The 22,533-nt window shown below is 41.8% G+C and overlaps 1 protein-coding gene across 3 annotated transcripts; it reads left to right on the top strand.

The window, feature by feature from the left end:
- Positions 1–668: 668 nt before the first annotated feature.
- itk (IL2 inducible T cell kinase) lies at positions 669–22,053 on the top strand. Of its 3 annotated transcripts, none has more exons than XM_079497787.1 (18): positions 669–696; positions 777–954; positions 3,617–3,820; positions 4,654–4,758; positions 5,140–5,221; positions 5,364–5,489; positions 5,724–5,761; positions 6,812–6,966; positions 7,361–7,426; positions 7,811–7,865; positions 10,223–10,302; positions 14,629–14,765; positions 15,631–15,865; positions 16,989–17,214; positions 17,604–17,668; positions 17,841–17,959; positions 18,693–18,850; positions 21,655–22,053. In XM_079497787.1, the coding sequence occupies exons 3-18, from the start codon at positions 3,683–3,685 to the stop codon at positions 21,718–21,720; spliced, it is 1,851 nt and encodes a 616-aa protein (XP_079353913.1). In that variant the 5' UTR covers positions 669–696; positions 777–954; positions 3,617–3,682; the 3' UTR covers positions 21,721–22,053. The 3 variants fall into 3 exon arrangements, with proteins under 3 accessions (XP_079353913.1, XP_079353915.1, XP_079353914.1); XM_079497788.1 differs by having other exon boundaries at positions 674–696; positions 777–856; XM_079497789.1 differs by lacking the exon at positions 7,361–7,426.
- The last annotated feature ends 480 nt before the right edge of the window (positions 22,054–22,533 follow it).

Consider the following 22,533-nt stretch of genomic DNA (forward strand, 5'->3'; position numbering starts at 1 on the left):
TATCGAGTCGGTCGGACAAACGGTTCTCCAGAACCACCACAAAAGGCTCTGGTCAGGCTCTGCCAGTGGGCCTAATGAGCCCAAGTCCCCTCACCTGTGCAATTCCCAGCCTCTGCCTCAGCCAATTGATTGCCATGGCAACCCCACACCTGCCAATTATTGATTACTTAACCAGTACACTTTTCACACTCAGTTTGCACTCTTCAGGCACAGGCAGACAGAGAGAGGCAGACAGACAGATACAGCTGATCTCCAAGCAGCTAGTGCATTCTCCGGCAGCGGCAGCAGCCATGGCAACGCCGCCAATTGCCGACAACACCCGTGGCAGTGTTTCCTCTGTCGTGGCAATGTTTCCTCTGCCACCGGCAAAGCCTCCTAATCCGCCACAGACCGGCGGCTGCCGGTTTCTGCCCCAGACTGGGAGGATCTGCATGTTCTATCTATCTATCTATCTATCTATCTATCTATCTATGTATTGTGGTGTCGGTCAGGGACCGCGCGCCACGGGTTTGCAATCCTGGGGAGAGAGAGGGAGAGGGAAGGAGAGTGATGCGCTGTCAGCTTGGAATCGTGCAGATTGTTCATTTACCAAATTACCTGACACCTGCGGGCCGACGCCCAGGTGACTTATAAGCCTCTGCCTATCTCAGTCCCTCAGAGACTCTCTCGGGGAAGCAGTGATACCTACAGCACTCGGTAAGACAAAGTCATATTCCCTCTCATTAAATAGCACCTTTATATGATAAGATAGTAATGTGTATTTTCTCACCTCACAGGCCGTTCCACCACAGGATGTATGAACACCGTTGGGCTCTGAGGCTATGGCATTGAACTTTCGCACTGTAACCCCCAGCAAGTGAGCTAAAAAGGAGAAATGTGACAGAACTTACCTGTTGTCCGAGGAGAGGCCCTGGCACGTACCCTACTTACCGGTAGACGCACGTCCTGCTCTCTGTAAGAAAATACATTATTATTTAGATCAATTTGAACGATATTTGATGTGGCATGTTATGCAAACTCAGCGCTTGTATGGGAAAACCAGGCTGACACAGGGAAGGAAAACCCTAAAAGAAACCCACTTACCTATCACAGTCCTCGGCTGGTCCTCCGACGGTCCGCCGCTGCTCCTCCTCGCTGGCCCCCCCTGCCCCCTGAAAAGGAAGAAACTGACTTTTGCCTAGCCTATCAAGATTTCTTCAACATTTTAAGTTATTTTACTTGTTTATAAAGCTTTAAATGGTCTCTCACTCCCACCTATCTCCAGGACTGCTTGCCCAGGTATGTCCCAAACCGCCTCCTTAGGTCACACGGGACTTTTGGGACTTTTCCCCAACGGGACTTTTCCCCCAAAGGGACTTTTGGGACTTTTCCCCCAAAGGGACTTTTCCCCCAAAGGGACTTTTCCCCCAAAGGGACTTTTCCCCCAAAGGGACTTTTTCCCCAAAGGGACTTTTTCCCCAAAGGGACTTTTCCCCCAAAGGGACTTTTGGGACTTTTTCCCCCAAAGGGACTTTTTCCCCAAAGGGAATTTTACCCCAAAGGGACTTTTCCCCAAAGGGACTTTTTCCCCAACGGGACTTTTGGGACTTTATCCCCAACGGGACTTTTTCCCCAAAGGGATTTTTGGGACTTTTCCCCCAAAGGGACTTTTTCCCCAAAGGGAATTTTACCCCAAAGGGACTTTTCCCCAAAGGGACTTTTTCCCCAACGGGACTTTTGGGACTTTATCCCCAACGGGACTTTTCCCCCAAAGGGACTTTTGGGACTTTTCCCCCAAAGGGACTTTTTCCCCAAAGGGAATTTTAGCCCAAAGGGACTTTTCCCCAAAGGGAATTTTTCCCCAACGGGACTTTTGGGACTTTATCCCCAACGGGACTTTTTCCCCAAAGGGATTTTTCCCCCAAAGGGACTTTTGGGACTTTATCCCCAACGGGACTTTTTCCCCAAAGGGATTTTTCCCCAAAGGGAATTTTACCCCAAAGGGACTTTTCCCCAAAGGGACTTTTGGGACTTTATCCCCAACGGGACTTTTTCCCCAAAGGGACTTTTTCCCCAACGGGACTTTTGGGACTTTATCCCCAACGGGACTTTTTCCCCAAAGGGATTTTTCTCCCAAAGGGACTTTTGGGACTTTTCCCCCAAAGGGTCTTTTGGGACTTTTCCCCCAAAGGGTCTTTTGGGACTTTTCCCCCAAAGGGACTTTTTCGGCAAAGGTACTTTTTCCATTTTGAAAAAATGTTGAAAAAATTGTGAAAACATATTTCTTAAATGCCATTCTTTGTGGCTTTTCAAGCAGGCCAGGAAAGGCGGTTTGGGACATACCTGGGCAAGCAGTCCTGGAGATAGATTGGAGCGAGAGACCATTTAAAGCTTTATAAACAAGTAAAATAATGTTGAAAAAATGTTGAAAAAATTGTGACATAAGGAGGCGGTTTGGGACATACCTGGGCAAGCAGTCCTGGAGGTTTCTGTGTGCGGCCTATGAGGGCATCTGAGCATAATTGTGACCAGGTCTAGCAAAATGGTCCTCATCTCGCCTATAATGAAAAGGCAGACAATCTAAAATAAACTTGATTTGACAGTTTGAATGTTGAAGAAGGTTTTCATTCCAACAGATTATTGATTTGGGCAAATTAAATGTATACAAAGTAGGCTAGCCAGCTCTAGGTGTTGAAATGTTGTGAACATTCAAAGGGGATTTTCTCAGCTTTGGGTAAAACGGCACAATCATTTTAAAATGGTCATATCTCCTTCAAATATTTTCCAATTTCATTGAATGATACATCATATGAAAGCTTACATTATGTACTTTAATAATCTGTAAAAAACTGAAAAATTACTCTGGTCGAGATTAGGGCCTATTTGCCAGACCCGGTCAATGTGGCACTACAAGTCTTACACCATATGCATTTGGGAAACAATATATTTGTGCCAAGTCTGGTGTGGATTGGAGCGACACTTTGCCTGTGTGCAGTGTGTGGCCCCACTGGCCCCTAGCTCTGATCCATAGCTCTAGCATTAGGGCTATGGATCAGAGCTATGTGGCCCCTGGGCCTGAGAGCTGCTGCATGTGTGATATTGTCATGAACAGTATTTGGTGTGGATTGGAGCATCTGCGTCATCAGCCAGTGCTTGACTTGCATTGCAGTGGAGCGTACGGGGCAGAGCACACCCTGTAATCGGACATGGAGGATCATTAAATTGAGGGAATCCAAAATTGTGATCACGATAAAAATGTGATTATTGTGCAGCCCTACATCAGGTTTGTTGAATACAATAAAAGCAACAGATTAAGAATTTAGTTTGAAATACTGAATCTAACACTTGCAGCGTATTTCTTGAGAGAAAGGGTGCAGAAACAGAAGCAACAGCTCTACTGTTTGAATTAAGTCACCTTATAAAAACAAACAAACCAAATAGAAATAACACAAAAAAGAAAAAAATATAGACCCGACCAGAGTGTGTGTGTGTGTGTGTGTGTGTGTGTGTGTGTGTGTGTGTGTGTGCGCACCTCACAGGGATGTGGTTTTCCTCTCGTATCAACTTCAAGCCGGAAACTCATGCGACATCATCACTAACCCGCACCCGTTCTTTTTTTCTCTCTCACTCTCACAAGGTGCTCTCAGTGCTCTGTGTCTCCGGGCAGTTTCCCAATGTGTTGCAGGTACTGCAGATTGTTACCATGTTCCCCAGGGTCATCTTGAAAGGAACAATGATAAAGAAATCACAGCAGAAGAGAAGGACATCGCCATGCAACTATAAGGAGAGATTTTTTGTCTTGGACACCCAAGATCTAAAGTATTCAGAACGCCGCCCCGGGGTGAGTCTATAGACCAGTGGTTTATTGATACTAGACCTGTACATGCCCGTCGGCCACCGGCCTAGCCTACTTGAGAACGATGCAACTTGAGGACCTAATAATACCCGTTGTCAACATGTCAGCACCCGTTTTAACTGTCTGTCTGTGTCCCACATGGAGATCTCTGTATCTGCCTGTGTGCCAGGGACCCCCAAAAGAGAGGATTTATTTTACATTCTCATTCTGCCAAAAAAATAGCACAATTCACAAGGCAGTGCATGAGATTGTAGATTGACTATTTTCAAATATCCGAAGTATAAAATAGTAATAAAGTGGTAACTCATTTTGATGGAGAGACCCCCCTGGAAGCCCCTCAAGGACCCCTGGACCCGCACTTTGAGAACTACTGCAGTTTTATTTGTATAGCACATTTCAACAACAATACAATTCAACGTGCTTCACACAGACCTCATGACATGGCTACAAAGGTGGAACTTTTTCAGACTATTTGGATTTATCATTTTTGTCTCGTGGTAGGACAAATCAATTCAATAATTCATAGTTGAGCCTTGAATTGAGAGGAAAAGGGTTGTTTTTTAACTTATTGGATGGACTTCCCCTGCTATCCATACAGCGTGACTACATTCAATTCGATTTGACTCAACGTCCACATCAAATGACAAAATACACAATAAATGAGATTAAAAAATAAAGGAAAGGAAACAAGAAAACCATAAAAACAGTCCAGCCTACAGCAGCAAACATGATACAATAAAGAGTTGTACAGATAATATAAGGAAAACATTTGGAAATGTGCAACATATATATTGTGGTTTTTATTTCCCCTCTCCTAGAAAAAGCCCACACTTAAAGGTTGTATTGCATTGTCCAGAATTAAATGTGTGGAAATTGTGTGTAGTGATGTTCCCATACCATGCAGCTACAAGTACCCTTTCCAGGTGAGATAACATATTCACAATTTACGCACAAAAGAATAATTACACAACTCTAAAAATCAAGAATTAATTAATACTCAGAATCTAATACTAATCTGACTAATGACTTTGACCCAGGCTATGATGACTAATATGGCTTCTGTAATGCGTTCACACGGCCAGATGCAAAGCGACACACGCCGACACAGTGTACTTGTATTTGTAGCTGCTGTTACAAATGCCGGATGTATCTTTGCATCTTCTCGTCGCTGGCTTCCATTGACAATGAATGGTAGACTGTAGCTTTTCATCTACCCATGTGAACGCATCATACAATGTTTTCTTTGTATTGGGAAACACTATAACACAGAATCTAAAAGTATAATTTCGCAAATGTCTCCACAGGTCTTTCATGACAACCATTACCTGTATATTTTTGCACCAGACAATGACTGCCGTCAGAGATGGGTCAAAGCTCTCAAAGAGGGTATGAAGTACTTGTTGCTTTATAAAAGTACAAAAGTAGTTGCGTATATATATATATATCGTATATTGTATATATTGCGTATATGTGTTTCATATTCATGTATCCATACAACAATGTTCATTTCCATCCCTACTCTACACAGAGACAAAGTTTAACAACCTTGTTGTAAAATACCACCCAAACTTCTGGATGGATGGCAGGTGGAAGTGCTGTCACCAAACAGAGAAGTTGGCTTCAGGCTGTAATGAATATGACCCCATGGGATATGGTTTGAATATTTTATTGAAATAGTATGATATAAAAATGAAGTCTTCCGACTGTCAAATTCAATAGGAAAGGAACACATTGGCCTCTGATAGCATAGCGAAAAAATGCGTACCCCATACATTCAGTAGTGTGCCAAAACATTCCTATGTTCCAATAGTAAAGGATGAAATCACTGCCATACATCATGCGTGATAGTTCTTTAATTTGATTTTACCCCCTCCCCATCACTCTACAGCCTCTAAAGGACCTCTCCCTCAGATACCAGAACCACAGGTAAATACTTTTGATTGAAGTGTGAAGAAATATCCAGTGATCGCACACATCTTGAAAGGTCTCAAACTGTGATTGAAATGTGATGTGTTGAAATGTTAGACACTGACTGCAGTCTTCTGTATGTTGCTGCTGTGTGTTGTGAATGCCACGCATGCTGCTGCATACTATTTACTATTTACATTCCTTATAGGTAGATCTACTACTCAATCAACCAGACAGTCAAACGATGTATTTATAAAATTCACGTTTAGAAATATCATGCATGCACTTAAAGTGTTTAGCAGCCTATCTATACATTCTAGGTGTTCTAGGTGTGTGTGTGTGTGTGTGTGTGTGTGTGTGTGTGTGTGTGTGTGTGTGTGTGTGTGTGTGTGTGTGTGTGTGTGTGTGTGTGTGTGTGTGTGTGTGTGTGTGTGTGTGTGTGTGTGTGTGTGTGTGTGTGTGTGTGTGTGTGTTCATATATGTCCAAAACCAGTCATCTGATCGACTCACAGTTGGCGATAGTGGTGGAAAAAGTACTTGCATGTTTTACTTATGTAAAAGTATCAATATTGGAATGTAGACCTACTCTGTTAAAGTCAGGTATCAAAAATATTGGTATAAAAATGTACTTTTACTTTTAAATGTAAATTGCTCATTGTGCAGAATGTCCCATTTCAAGTTTTCAAAGGTATAAAAAAAATCATGTGAAAATAGCAGATCTAGTAGGTCGGCTATTTTCAAATAGGCGAAATGTATAGTGCTGAAATGGTTATGTATGTTTTGTAATAATAATGAAAAGTAAGTAAGTTTTCAAATAAATGTAGTGGAGTTAAAAGTACAATATTTGCCTTTTAGATGCAGCAGAGTAGAAGTAAAAGCACCGGAAATTGGAAATACTCCAGTAAAGTAAAAGTACCTCAAAAAGTCAAAATTGTGTTTAAGTAACTTAAGTAAGTCAATCGGATGAGCAGTTCTCCAGAACCGTCTCTGGGTATAGACTGAACGTGTTAAAAGGACATAAACGTTTACTAAAAGATAAATCAATCCAACGTGATCTGTGTCTACTAGGAGGTGGATATACACGATCCAGGACAGAGGGTGGTGGTGGCTCTGCGTGACTACACGCCTACTGGAGATAATGACCTGCCACTTCACAAGGACCAGGAGTACATTCTGACAGACACATCCCATGCTGAATGGTGGACCGTACAGGACAACATGGGGTATAGGATATCACAATCATACTGTATCTGCATAGTAGCTACTTCATCTCTGCTTTTATTGTCAATTTGAATTATTTCCTAATATATACGTAGGAAGTAGGAACGTAGCACAACATTTAACACAACATATGTTATTTTCAGCAAGTGACACACGAGGAAGATATAGACATAATAACATACATTTGCATTTGTTGAATTGCTGTATGTTTGAGCCCTGTATGTTCATTTATTCAGTTGGTAGTTCCTACTTCCTAAATAATCAAGTGTTTCTGAGATCTGCGTTGTCAGTATCAGCACCTTATTTGTTTACCAAAAAAAAGAAATGACTTTTAAGTCTGCATGCAGACTCGTCAACAGATGTTTGTTGTGAATGCTTTCTCCTGTCTCTCATCAGGTATGTCGGCTTTGTACCCAGCACATATGTGGCTGAAAAATCTGCCACCAACTTTGACAAATTTGAGTGAGTCATTTAATTCATGTTGAGAGAAAATATCTGCAAAAGCAGAAGGCATGCACACTCCAGTCTAGATGGAAGTCTTTTGGTGCAGGGCAGGGCTCAAAATAATAATTAAATAGAAATAAAGAAGTAGCCAGCACATGTGTCACAACGCTTAGGAAGGCCTATCAGGTACAAACGTGTCCCTTGCTTGTCCATGAGAGGTAAATAAACCATGTGAAAAGGACATTGTGTGCTAGCTACTTCTTTATTTGTATTTCATTTATGTTTCCTTGTATGCCTACTGGTGAAAGTGATAAGTCGAGCTCCAAGGTGAATCGACTCCAAATGTATCTCGTCTGTTGAGTTGTACTCTATTTTACTGTAGTTATGTTTGCCCTTCCACAGATGGTACAACAAAGACATATGCAGAGGTGAAGCAGAAGAACTGTTGATGAGAGAGGTAAGATAATTCCATGTCAGGAGTTTTGTGTCCACCTTACAATAAGAATAACAACACATTAATAACAGCAACAACAACAGCAGAACAGTGAAACATAAAGTTCTGATTGATTGTAAGCCTTGCTGAGCCATGAGGCCCATATGGCAGGAGCCTATCTCCTGTTTCTGTAGGGTGAGGCAGCTTGATGTGTACTGCACCCCCTGGACATGATGCGAGTACGTATGTGGCAGGGACTTAACATCAGTCCATCCCTTGATGCTGATTGCCAAGCAGAGAGGCGGGTCCCATTTAGTCTTCGGTATGATCCGGCCGGGGATCGAACCCCGACCTCCCAGACTCAGGGCAGACACTCTAACCACAAGGCCACTGGGCTGGTTGATTGATTTAATCATTTATTTATAGTCCAAATGTTAAACAGCAGGACGTACAGTAAAACTAACTAATAACACAAAAAGTCCTGCATGGGGACTTTCCACTGTGGTTCTATGCATTCAATTCATCAACAGTAGTAGCTGCATCAATGTTTGATAGGATTGTGTAATAGCTGCTCTCTATTGACACAAAGTTTGACAGTGGTATAAAGTAAGTCAGTACTGTGTACTTGATTTGGAGGTAGCCTACCGTTACTTTACTTCAGTACTTCCATTTCCCGTATACTTCTACTCCTCTACATCACAGAGGCAAGTAGCCTAATATTGTACACAGTTATTTGACAGCTTTCCTACGCTCGCATAAATGCAGACCAGCCTCTCCTCTGTAGCGTAAATATAAAGAACGTTTTACCTATAGTCACCAATACAAAGGCGGCTTGTGTAATTAGAAAGCCTACTTTGGACGCGCTCTGAGCCCCCCACCACACGTATAAAATGCAGTTTTGGGCCAAAAAGAAAATCTTGTCTATGAGATGTTCTCTTGGCAATAACTAAAAGTATTTATTTCCGGTGGAAAAACAATCCCTTTCTGGCCAAAAAGTGCATTGTATACATGTGGTTGGGCTCAGAGTGCGTCCACTAAGGAAAGTAGGCTACAGAGGAGAGGCTAGTATGCATTTCATGCGAGGGCATGAAGCAAAGAGTGGCAGAGCCTTAATGCAACAGCAGCAAAGGGCATTAGGGCTATGGACCAGAGCAACATTGCAAGATGAATGCAGACATGCATACATGAGCATTTGTGGGAAAGAACAAATGTCTATCTCAAAGCCACAGTTTGCGTTACAATTCAGGATTTCCTGTCATAAATGTGTCATGCTGCATGCAAAAGGTAAAACCCTAAGCCTAACCTGCAGTAACCCCTTTCCAGTTTGCTGCAGGTGCAGAATCAAGACACCAGTTTTGGGAGAAGATTTTAAAAGTCAAAGTAGCAATACCAAAATAATAATAATTAAAAAATAAAGATACAGTATACTTTTAAAAGGCCTGTATTCAAAATGCTACTTGAGGAAAAGTACAAAAGTAATGGCATCACAAGGACCAAAAGTAAAAGTACTGCTTTTCAAAAAATTGCATTACTAGTTACTTTGCAGACTTAAATTATTACAATACATTAACCACTTAAGCCATATTTTATACTTTGACTTTTCAAAAAATAGTAATGCTTGTAGATCTGCTATTTTCAAATAACCAATGTATAAAACAGGGCTTATGTGGTTCAAACAGGAAAGTAACTAGTGAATAAAGTTGTCAGATAATTGTAGCGGAATAAAAAAGTACAATATTCGCCTCTGAGATGTAGAAGAACCATGTAAATCAAAACATGTAAATATTCTAAAACAATATATACCGGCTCAAAATTATACTTAAAAGTACAGTACTTGTGTAATCGTGTACTTAGTAACTTAGTTACTTTCCAGATCTTACTTACACAGTGCTGCTAGAAGGTGCAGTGATGAGATGTCATTAAATCATATGCAACATTTAGATTAACAGTAATCTTGATTTGACGAAAGGGCCTTTCTGTTTGGAGTTTGCATGTTCTCCCCGTGTCCCCTGGGGTAGGTACCCTCACAAAAAACATGCAGTAATCCTGGTCTCTAAACTTCCTCTGATGGAGGGGAAAGGAACTGGTTGGAATAACGTGTTCCTTCCACGCGCTATGTCCAACCAGGGAAACTCCCCCCTGTCAGGTGTAAAGGAGCAACTTGGACACTCAGGCATGAGTTCAAGTCCGTTGCTCTCCCCATGTCCCCCATATATGGGGACTAGGTTGGAGGAGGGTGTGTAGAGCCCAGGATCACATTAGATAATTGACACAGGGGTGAAAAATGGGTTACAAAATCGTTAGATAAAAATTATATAAAAAAAAAAAGATTAACAGTAATCTTGGTGATTGTTTTCAATGACTCCATACTGTGTTCCTAGGCAAAGGAGGGTGCATTCATGGTACGTGATTCCAGGCAAGCAGGAGTCTACACCGTATCTGTTTTCACCAAGGCACCGGGGTAATTCTGCTACCATCTTGTATTGGATTGATTGATTGATTGATTGATTGATTGAATAGTTTATTATTGGACAGAATGTGTCAAACACTTAGTCCAAAAGGTAGCACCAAAGAAAAGTCCTTGCGGTCTGGTTTCCATTTGGGCCCCCTGCAGATCACACTAAACTACATCAGGCACAGAGTTCCCAGCTATTGCGTGAAGTGACATTTGCTGTAAGAGTGGTTTAGGGGTAAGAGAATACCGGAAGTGACACATCTTCTTGGTTTAGGTAGATCTGTCACTTCCTCTCAGTGCCAGTTCCAGTTAGCATTTCAAAAATAGCCTATCTACAACATGTGTTGATGTGACACATTGTTAGCTTGTAGATCTTCTAGTTTTTTGTTTGTGTTGGACAATTAAGTATAAAATAGACCTTAAGACTAATTAATTTAGTGTCAGTTGTGGGGTTCAGCTGCCAGGACAGAAGAAAGCTACAGCAGGAGAAATAGAGTTTGTATAGTGAAAGCATGTGTGCTCTAGTGTTCATGATATCATAAAACAATAAAACAAATAATGCACATTGAGAACCTCACACTGCATGGTTCTCCACTTGATTTGTTTATTGTGATGTTCGTTCAACGTCTCGATGAAAAGATCTTCATCAAGAAGAAGAATGAAATTCCTGATGAAGATGTGTTGATTGAAACGTTGTACAAACACTATCAAACAAATGGAGCTAAGAACCATTGTGGTGATTTTATTTATTTATTGTTGATCTGCCGTTTGTCCAGCACTTGCAGACACTGAATAGGATGTGCATGCACTATCTGTCTTTGCCACAATAAAACATAATCCCCACCTATGGCCTGGCGGACATTATACAATAAAAAAATTCAATAAACACACGTCATTATTACAAAGGTAGAGCAGTGGTTCCCAACCTTTGCTGGATCAGGGCCCATGTGAAAATCTCAAAAGCTTTTGCAGCCCACTTAACACGACTGCCGTGTTAAGTGGTCAGATGGATACGGTTTTTAATTTACTTTACATTACTCATTTGCCAATGCAGAGGAAAATTATATAACCTGGAAAGATATTGTAATAATAATATAATAATAATAAAATCTGGCAGGCATCGCTATTTTGGGCATGTCATGATAACTTGGAGCTTGGTGCTCCGGGCTGTAGCCCCTAAAGCAGCTGTGTCCAAAGTGCGGCCTGCGGGCCAAATGTGGCCCTGGGGTGAATTTTATACGGCCCGCAGCTTCATACGTGAATTGTATTATGACCGGCCCGCCCAACAGTATATGGGACATTTTTACATTCATGTTTTTTAACCTGGGCATTTCCCAGAGTATAATTTGTCAGTCTACCTTGTATTTCTTTCTCTCTTTTTTTCCTTTTTTTCTTTTTCTTTTACCTTGCTTGCTTGGTTACATTTGGTATGTGACATAAGGCTGAAAAAAAGACTGAGGTACACTTTTTGTTCATAGCACACACCTGACAAAAGATCACTGATATTAAATATTGATGATGATATAATTGTTTAAATCCAAAGGTACATTATGTAGTTGGCCCTTTTGGGTGTTTTAATATTTTCTAATATGGCCCACTTTGAAAAAAGTTTGGACACCCCTGCCCTAAAGCCTGTGCATTAAGCAGGGCTTATAACTAACCACACGTATCCCCTCCTCTCTGTCTGTTTCCTGTCTCTCTACAGTACACAGTGTACACTGTACACTGTTTCCCTTAGTCCCCTTAGTTTTGTTTCATACATTTGGGTTTTAATTATAATAATAATAATTATTATTATTACCCTTATTAGTATTTCAAAACATTTTCAAAAAACATTCCCAAAAAACGTTTCATGAATTAATAACAAAATCCAATGATTTTTGTTCACTAATCTCATGCACAAATGAAAGAAAAGATTATTCCAGAAATTAGAACAAGTAGTGAACATGTGAGCTTGTAGCTATATTTGTCGCTATATTTCTGCGAATAATTTCTGTTTTAGGTCACGGGCAGAAAACAGAGAAAAGGTTGGGAACCACTGCTCTAATCTCAATAAAACCTACAATGCCACAAAAAGTTTGAGCCCTCACTATGATGTCAGGCCAACACAGTTACACCAAACTGCATTGACTTGGTCTGGCGTTAGGTGTTCTCTGAAACTAAAAACCATGTTTACAAACATAAACATCAAATCGAACGACACCCTCATCACTGACGAGCTTGATGTAGCCAACTACTTAAACATCTTCTTTACAAACGTTGCAACAACGCTGGTTAACAAACTGCCCTCCCACTCTGGGCGTTTTGGTGTAGAGCACATCAAAGCCTTCTACAAAAACCTAGGTGTTTGTAAAGATGATTTTAAGATAAACGGTAACAACTGAGGAGGTACTTAAAAAACTGAGTGCCCTTCAACCCCACAAGGCGACTGGCCATGACAATATTCCCTCCAAATTCCTCAGAGACTCGGCCATCTCTATAGCTCCAATCATCACCCACATAATAAACCTCTCCATCAAACAGGGACAGGTCCCCCAAGATTTCAAACTGGACAAAGTAACCCCCCTGCACAAGAAAGGGAGCAAATTAGACCCCGGCAAATACCGCCCAGGGACGGATTAATCCCCATGAGGGCCGGTACATTTTCTGGGGCCCCCATAGCGCGCATAAACATGGAATTTTCATGTTTTTATCATTTTTTTAACCTAAATTTAACAAAATCAATCTCCAGGAGCCCTTTTCAGGGCCTCAAACCCAGTACAGAGCCAGTTTCCAATTTCCCCTAAGGGCCCCACTGGCCCAACGGCTAATTTGGCCCTGCTACCGCCCTATTTCTATTCTTAGCTCCATCTCGAAAGTGATGGAAAAAATTGTCTATGTTGTAGATGTCTAGGTTGATAAGTATCTTGCCACAACAAAAATAATGTATGAATTTCAATCCGGCTTCAGAACATCCCACTCCACTGACACATGACTCCTCTATTTGAGTGGCCACATCAAACACAAGGTGGATGCTGGCAAATACTGCGGCATGGTTACCTCCAAAAGGCTTTTGACACCGTGAACCACTCCATACTGGTTAACAAGCTAAAAGCAATTGGTTTTGATAGCACATCAGTGAGCTGGATGCGATCCTACCTGGAGGGGAATGAACAGATGGTGGAGGTGAATGCAACACTGGAGCCCCTCCCCCCCCCAGTGAGCTGTGGCGTCCCACAAGGAAGCATACTATAGGTCCTTTACTGTTGTAAACGACATGACATCAGCTTGTGACTGCAACTTGTTCCTGTTCACAGATGACTCAGCACTGCTGGTCTTGGACAGGAACAAACTGCAGGTTGAAAAGGCCCTCAGCTCTGAACTCTGTAGAATCTGCACCTGGCTCGCTGATAACAAACCATCTTTACACCTGGGAAAAACTGAATCCATTCTTTTTGGATCAAATAGTAATCTCAGCAAGGCAGATGGCTTCTTGGTTACAGTGGGTGACAATAATCACACAAAAAGATGAAATTACCTACGTATAGGTTCCATCCTGGAGGCAAATCTTTCCGGTGATAAAATGGCCACCAACGTAATCAAAAAAGTCAACCAAAGAACAAGATTCCTATACAGGATCTCCTCACTGGTCAACAAAAACACCTTGAAGACCCTAACAGGAGCCCTCGTACAAGGTGGAATGGCTTAGGGTTGACAACAGAGTACAGCATCTTGCAATGGGTCTGGTCCACAAGATTCGATACACCACCAAGATACAAGATACATGTACCTGTCTAGTAAATACTTCCTTAATGTCAATGAAGTCCACACCCATGCACAAACCATGTGCAACCCAGATTCGGCACAAACAAGGGACTAAATTATTTTCGCTCCTATGCCACCAAAATGTGGAACGCCCTACCAACAGTCATTAAGACATGCAAATCCCTTGACTCCTTCAAAACCGCTCTCAAAGGGCACCTATGGCCGGCTGCAATTCGAAACTGGCCCCCGTAAAATCTGAATTCCCACCCACCCCCTTTTCCCCTCACTATATGTTTTTTTCCCTTTTTCCCTCCTTTATGATGAATTCCTGTTCTGTTCTTTGGCTAAATAGAAGTGTATATTTGTACGTCTCTAAATGTTTTGATGAATTGAACAAGGTGGACCCAATTGTAAACAAGTGTAATGCTTTATTGGGTCGTGAAGGTCGTCCACTCACAGTTAACAGTTTTTGTATTGAGTTGTGCTTGAAATGTACTGTCATTCTACAAACTGTTAATAAATACTTCAATCAATAAATCAATCAATCCAAATGCCGCACTAATGGAAGCATCTGTTGTCCAACTTCAGGTCTAACGGAGAGAAGAATCCAAGAGTGAAGCATTATCAAATAAGGGAGACAAACACAGAGGACTTTTACTTGGCGGAGAAGTACCTGTTTCCTACCATTCCTGAGCTCATCCGTTACCACCAACATAATGCTGCAGGTAACTGAGCTGACCGACCTAATGACACGTAACACCATTATGCATCATCAACACACAACCAGAGCTTAGACATTCTATTCATTCATCCAGATCTCCCCCCAAGCACGGTGAAAAACCTTCAGTATTTTGTGAAATCTCACAGGCTAAAACCTGATTCATACTTGTCGTGCACGCCTAAAATAGCCGATCTACAAAAGCTCACAACGCGTTACATCTGTGACATGTACAGTATACAATAATGTAGATCTACTATTTGGTACGACAGATCATAAATTGGAATAAGAATATAAGAACAATAATAATGCTGGGTCAGAGTATAACAAAGAATGCTCAATCGAATGCTCATCAAAATATAAGATTCTTAACCCATTCAGGACGGGAACCCGTTTTGGGGTTATTGTTGCTATGTATCAGCATAACATTTTTGTAATTTTTGAATAAATATTTGAAGTTGAATCAGGATTTAGAAGGCGTTTTTAGAATCGGCCTCAATCCTCCTAAATGGGTGAACCGTTCTTACTGTAGTAGCAACAGGTCAGACTAATTTTGTTAGACTTGTTTTGTTAATGAGCTTGAGGCAGGGATACTCAAAAACAATTTCGCCCCAGGGCCGGTGGCGCAGCGGTCCGGACACCTATAGCGTGTTGCGGGTTCGAATCCCGATCTCCCAGCGTCGGCGATGACCTTTGCTGCGGGAGACCACCTCCAAATCACTGCATAATATGTGCTATTTATATTTTATTTAACATATTCTGCTATAAAGTTTGGTTAGAATAATGTTTCAATCATTAGAATTAGTTTCATTGAGATTGTAACTTTAAATCGTTGTGTGCTTTGTCATGTGTCCATGCATTCACACCTTTAGGTCTGATCACACGCTTGCGTCATCCCATCTCCCAAGACAGAGTTTGGCTGAGAGGCAGCTCCAAGAAAAAGTGGGAGGTGAGCCCCACGGAATTGAGCTTGGGGCAGGAGGTGGGCAGTGGGCAGTTCGGCCTGGTGTTGGAGGGGAGATGGCGCGACAGGAAGGTGGCCGTGAAGATGGTGAAAGCAGGAGCCATGTCGGAGGAGGAGTTCATAGAGGAGGCACGGGTCATGATGTAAGTTTTGACTGTAAAGGAGGTCCAGTTCATATTTTGCTCCTCAAAGTGAAAGCCCAGGCCTCGGCTTATTGTGTGTGTGTGTGTGTGTGTGTGTGTGTGTGTGTGTGTGTGTGTGTGTGTGTGTGTGTGTGTGTGTGTGTGTGTAAACAAGCCATACTTGTTGGCTTGTTTACATTGAGCGACTATCCGGTGTGAAGCGTGTGCTTGTATACGTTCTTTTTTTAAACTGACCTCACAATGGTGCAGTAAATATGCGCCACAGCAGGTCACGTCGAGGGAATGAGCCAGAAAACGGAATTAGATTTTCAGCTTTCAAGCATGGAGACAGCATCAAGGAACCCAGATTGACGAGTTTACAAAAATACGTAGAATGGCTAGGATCTCGGCTGTACGGCGCACGGGCGCAGAGACATAACGATAACGTTCAACAAAGTATCTAAGCACAGCCGTGTTTGTTCACGACATTGTCCTTGTCCTTGTAAGGTATTTGGGCCCGACGTTCTTTCTATCCATCCTGGTGTTGGTTCACTATGTTGTCGCCAAGAACAAGTTCAATATTTACAAAAACATACCACCGTCACTCTATTCTGAGTGATGTGGGCTAGAGTTTAAAGCCAACAAGAATGGCGCCGCTAGCTTTTCAGACGCCGCCCCCCTCTTGGTGACATACACGTTTCTACACCCTATATAACTGGACTCACTGTCAGAACATTTGTCATTGTCCCTGAGCTGTACCCCAAAGTTCCTGGTTTTGTGTCTCCTTGAAAGGTTTGCATTTGGACTTTATGATTTACTGCCTTGTACCCGAGTTTTGTTTGGAATGTTCTCCTGAGTTTCCTGAGCTATCTTACAGCTACTTTTTGTTTGTGACCCTCACTGCCAAGCTTGGGCTTCAAAAAATCTTTTGATTATCCTGGTGTGTGTGTGTGTGTGTGTGTGTGTGTGTGTGTGTGTGTGTGTGTGTGTGTGTGTGTGTGTGTGTGTGTGTGTGTGTGTGTGTGTGTGTGTGTGTGTGTGTGTGTGTGTGTGTGTGTGTGTGTGTGTGTGTGTGTGTGTGTGTGTGTGTGTGTGTGTGTGTGTGTGTGTGTGTGTGTGTGTGTGTGTGTGTGTGTGAGAACAGGAGCCTGTCCCACTGTAAGCTGGTGCAGCTGTATGGCGTGTGCACACAAGTTACACAAGACTGCCCCTTGTGTCTGCTCTTTGAGTTCATGGACAACGGCTGCCTGTCGGACTTCCTCCGTGACAAGAGGGGCCGCTTGTCTCAAGTCTCCATGTTGGGGATGTGTCTAGACGTCAGTGAAGGGATGGCATACCTGGAGAGAAACAAATTCATCCACAGAGACCTGGTATCAGTGTTCATTTTGATAAGCAAATTTGGATTTGTTTTGCTGTTGTAGTCTTTTGAATAATAAACTAGACCTGCCATGGGGGGGGGGGGGGGGGAAGTTACTCAGGACCGGCCCTGCCTGTACGTGCCCGTCGCAGTCGGCCACCGGCCTACATGGGAATGATGCAACTTGGGAACCTAATGATATACGTTGTCATAGCACCCGTTTTAACTGTCAGTCGGTGTCCCACATGGAGATCTGTGTGAAGACTGCAAACTGAAAAGTGTACTTGGCAATCAATTGCCAGTGGGCAACGGCCCAATAAAAAAGATCTGTTCTTACGTTACAGTTCTGTACTGTTGTTTTATGTCAACATTAGTTATACTGTGTTTCCCTTCCTTCCGTAGGCGGCGAGGAACTGTCTGGTTTCCAAGAACAATGAGGTCAAGGTGTCAGATTTCGGCATGACACGGTAGGGTATAGACAGCTGTCAAATGTGTTTTGGTGTATGATCCCTCGTGCGCTCACACTATCGTGTGTAAATGATTGTTTTAAATCAGTGCATTTGTCATGTTCTTATTGCATACGCTCATATTTTATGACTCGTCGGACTTGTCAATAGTGTGTCGTGTATTTTTGCTCAGATACGTTCTCGATGACCAGTACACCAGCTCCCACGGCTCCAAATTCCCCGTCAAGTGGTCATCTCCCGAGGTCATCAAGTACTCCAGATTCAGCAGCAAGTCCGATGTCTGGTCATTTGGTATGTTAATAACTGTCAATCAATCAATCAATCAATTGATTATCACTTGCTCTGATGTTTTCTTTTAGCAGTGGTGGAATGTAACTAAGTACATTTACTTAAGTATTGTACTTAAGTACAATTTTGAGGTATTTTATTTGTACTTTACTTGAGTATTTCCAATTTGCAATACTTTTACTTTTTGCAAATATTGTACTTACTCAACTACATTTATTTGAAAACATTGGTTACTAGTTACTTTGATTATAAATAAAACACATCAGCCCTATATAGGCTACATTTCATATACATTTCGGCTATTTGAAAATAGACGCATTGTAGATGTGCTATTTTCAAAAGATTTGTATACATTTGAAAACTTTAAATGGGACATACTGCCCCCCCCCCAGCTTGTACATCTGCTGTTGTACATCTTATAGCCCCGTCCATGGCAGCTGTGGTAACTCTGTGGCATTTGTGTTCACCGTAACAAATTCCTTTTACAGGCTTCTGATTCTGCTATTTTTCAATAGCTAAAGTATAACATAATGCTTAAAACACCAAAGGGGTTCCTGTCCAGAATGGGATAAGTACATTTTGATACCAACACTTTTACTTTTTTTAAGTAGTACGTTTTTTTTAAGTAGATTTTGAATTCCAGACTTTTACTTGCGACGGAGCAGTTCTACATTGCAGTATTGATATATACTTTTACTTGAGGAAAACATTTGAGTACCTTTTTCCGCCACTGCAGGTGTGTTCATGTGGGAGGTGTACAGCGAGGGACACCTGCCCTACGAGCACCGCTCCAACGGCCAGGTGGTGGAGTCACTGAACGCAGGCCTGAGGTTGCTGAAGCCTCGCTCCGCACCAGAGCCTGTCCACCTGCTCATGGAGAGGTGCTGGAAGGAGGTGAGAGACTAGAGTAACGGACGGACGGACGGACGGACGGACGGACGGACGGACGGACGGACGGACGGACGGACGGACGGACGGACGGACGGACAGACAGACAGACAGACAAGTAATAGACAGACAGACAGACCAGTAATAGACACATGCATACACATGCCATACGAATAAGTTATTAATTCAAATCAAATACCTGAGTGTACAGGGTTTGATGAGGTCAGATCAACATCTGGAATGTCAGAACAGGTCAGCTCCATATATGGAGATCGAAGGGTGGTAGCGGGGAGTCGGGACATTCTCTTGAGTGTACAGGGAAGGGTTTGATGAGGGACCAGGTAGGGCCCAGCCTTAATTTTCGGGCATGTTGAGAACACTAGTTTTTGCCGGCTGCCAGTGCGGCTGCACTAATAACTTTGGGGCAGGCCCGTCTAGAGTTTGAATGGACAGGTGGGCCTGTTGAGAACTCTAGTTTTCGCCAGCCGCCGGCACGGCTGCACTAATAACTTTGGGGCAGGCCCGTCTAGAGTTTCAATGGACAGGTATCAGTCAAAAGGGAGACATCGAAGAGGAAGGATGGATGGGGAAGGATCAACATATGGAATGTCAGGTTCTGACATATCCATATATGGAGATCTAAGGGTTTGAGGTTTGAGGTCAGATCGAGTTGCTGGCCAATATTGATGACATCAGGGATCTCGATATATGGGCTTAACTGCGACAGCAGGTCGCATTGACAGGATCTCCATCCCTGATGATGTCACCTAATGTCACGAGACCTGGGCACCATATATGGGGGCTTTCCCATGTATGGGGATTTTGAGTGATACACTGACTGACGGACGGACGAAAATTTAAAATTTCGCAATCATGCTTAAATAGAATGTATACACTATACATGTATAGAAAAAACAATAAAATATTTTGCACGGTATATGTCCAATGATGCAGGTATGTGTAGAATAATGATGAGAATCATGAGAGTATATGAGAGTATGTGGGTGCAATAGCTGAATGGGTAGAGAAAACCTGGCTGGTCTGTTTTATAGTCTGGCAGCAGGGAGTGGGACATTTGGTATACTGTAGTTTTTTTTATTGGCCTAAAATATTGTCTATTATACATACATTCATGAATCCACTTGCTGACCGGCTGTCTGTATTGAGCAATTTCTTTTAAAGGGGTTTGTAACTTTATATGTGACCATCTAACTAATCTAACTAATAATTCTAGTACTAGTCTGTCTGTCTGAAACTCTGTTTCTGGCTCTCACTGGCTGCACCAATCGTTCTGACTTTTCACACAGGCATTGACCATAATATTATGGAGGTCTGAACGAAGTCCTTTTTTCAATTTAACTAATGGTTAATTAATAATTGATTTATTAGTGAATACAAATTTCCCATCGACTTACACGGGAAAATGCGAAAACTCACATTAAAGTATTTTTCTCTCAGAAACCGTCAGAGCTATAGGTACAACACATGAAGGGGAGGTTCATAATTATTAAAATGAATGTAATAATAAATAATTACATCAGTCGGCTTCATGGTGGCGCTATAACGGCCCACTTTACATTTCGCCTTATAACTTTTGAACCGTAGGTCGTAAAATCAATATGTCAAAATGTTCCCTGGATTCCTTGGGTCATGAGGCATCTCCCCATATAGGCCACGTAGATTTTCCGCCAATTTAACTTTTCTTCAAAACACACTTTTTGCTCTTACACCTACATATTTTTGGTACTCATGATCTCTGGACCTATCCGATTAAAGCACCACAGGCAGAATTTTCATAGTCCGTATCGCTCGGCTGTAATCAGCTTCAGTTAGTGGGAGAATGTCCAATCCACCCCAATTTTTATTCACATGTCAAGTGTGTTTTTTTCTACAGAGAGTCCAAAGCAATTCAATTTTCATCCATAGGGGGCACCGCAAATGCAGAATCTTTAAACGTTTGTTGCAAAAACATGCTTTTTGGGGAATAAATGCCATCCTAATTACTTGCATGATCACAGGGGTGACTTCACATTGTAATTGGCTAGCTAAATCAGTGGGAGAGGTCTATATTTCCCAAGGCGTCTGTTCCATGGAGCCAACCTTTCCTGTACTACTTGCGGGTGCATGTGTTTGGTTATACATACCAACACTCTACCCAAAACCCTAAACGCACACGGACGCCACGGGCGATATTTAACCCGCTACGTAACCCGCAACACATGTCGGGAGCCACGGGTGATTTTTAACCCGCAGCACCAGTTAGTTTTAGCCGACGGTGGTGTTGTCAGACTAATGACTGCAGGACTGTTAGTATGTCTAACCAACATATGCTCACAACGCATCGCAGCATGACTTGTTGTGAGCTTGTAGATTGGCTATTTTCAGAGTGCAACCAAGTGTATGATCAGGCATTACGACACCATCAAGGCCCACCAAAACACATTTTAGTCGACAAAATCAACTGTAGAGATTTAGTTGACTAAAACCTTATGACATTTAGTCGACTAAAACTAGACTATCACTAAAACATTTCAACCATCTGTAGAGATTTTAGTCGACTAAAACCTTATTACATTTAGTCGACTAAAACTAGACTAACACTAAAACATTTCAACCATCTGTAGAGATTTTAGTCGACTAAAACCTTATTACATTTAGTCGACTAAAACTAGACTAACACTAAAACATTTCAGATGACTAAAATGTGACTAAAACTAAATGAAGTTTCATTCCAAAGGCTATGACTAAATTAAAGTCAACATTTGCTGTCAAAATCAACACAGTGGTGACTTGCTTGTCTTCACTCTCAGAAACCAGAAGACCGCCCGCCGTTTGCCGTCCTTCTGCATGAGCTGGCCTCCCTCTCAGACCTGTGAATGTGAGAGTTTACACCAGATATTAGGGATGCACCATGTTGGCTCGTTGGTCATCTGTGCAGCCTATACCAAGTTGTACATTCTGAAGATTTTATTTCTTGTATTGAAGATGTATTTGTTTCCCTGCCACTTTGTTTGTTTTAAATATCGGTATCGGCCAAGAATTTCCATATCAGTGCATTCCTATCATAATTATACTATCATAATGTAAGAAAACATATACTGTATAGTTTATCTATGTTATTTATTGATTTATGTTCTGTTCGTTGACATTTTTATTGAAAAAGGTATGTATTGTAGAACTACATTTCATAAAGCAATAATTGAATTGTTTCTACAACCCGTTTTTATTATAACCCCTTTTTTCTGTTTACAGCTCTCTGTGGTAGCTTTAGGTTTTATCCTTTAGAGGGCACCATTTTCAATGCTAAGTCTCAACTAAATATGCATTGTTGAATTACTGTATGTTGACCCATTGTTAATTATATAATTTCTTTTTGGGACATTTGGTGATCTCCAGTAACTTGTTATGTGCTGTTTTTGCCTATTTCTGAAGATTTTTTGCATTTAATTAAAGTTTATTTAAAGGTAGGGTAAGTGATTTAATTTGATAAATGTGTTTGAAATAGCTCTAATACTCATTGCTATAGACTTTATAGAACAAACAAGTGTTTGTTCATTGACAGGGGGGTCTCCATGTCTCTCCAGCTAAGCTCTAATACTCATTGCTATAGAGTGTTTGTTCATTGACAGGGGGGTCTCCATGTCTCTCCAGCTAAGCTCTAATACTCATTGCTATAGAGTGTTTGTTCA

Source organism: Electrona antarctica, assembly GCF_951216825.1.
Source record: "Electrona antarctica genome assembly, chromosome: 1".
Lineage (NCBI taxonomy): Eukaryota > Metazoa > Chordata > Actinopteri > Myctophiformes > Myctophidae > Electrona > Electrona antarctica.

What these genes read in the sequence shown, in the direction of transcription:
- itk (XM_079497787.1), top strand. Translation starts at nt 3,683, where the DNA reads ATGTTCCCCAGGGTCATCTTGAAAGGAACAATGATAAAGAAATCACAG. An exon ending in ATATGACCCCATGGGATATG is followed by an intron (nt 5,490 to 5,723) that starts GTTTGAATATTT and finishes ATCACTCTACAG; the next exon opens with CCTCTAAAGGACCTCTCCCT. An exon ending in TCAGATTTCGGCATGACACG is followed by an intron (nt 17,669 to 17,840) that starts GTAGGGTATAGA and finishes ATTTTTGCTCAG; the next exon opens with ATACGTTCTCGATGACCAGT.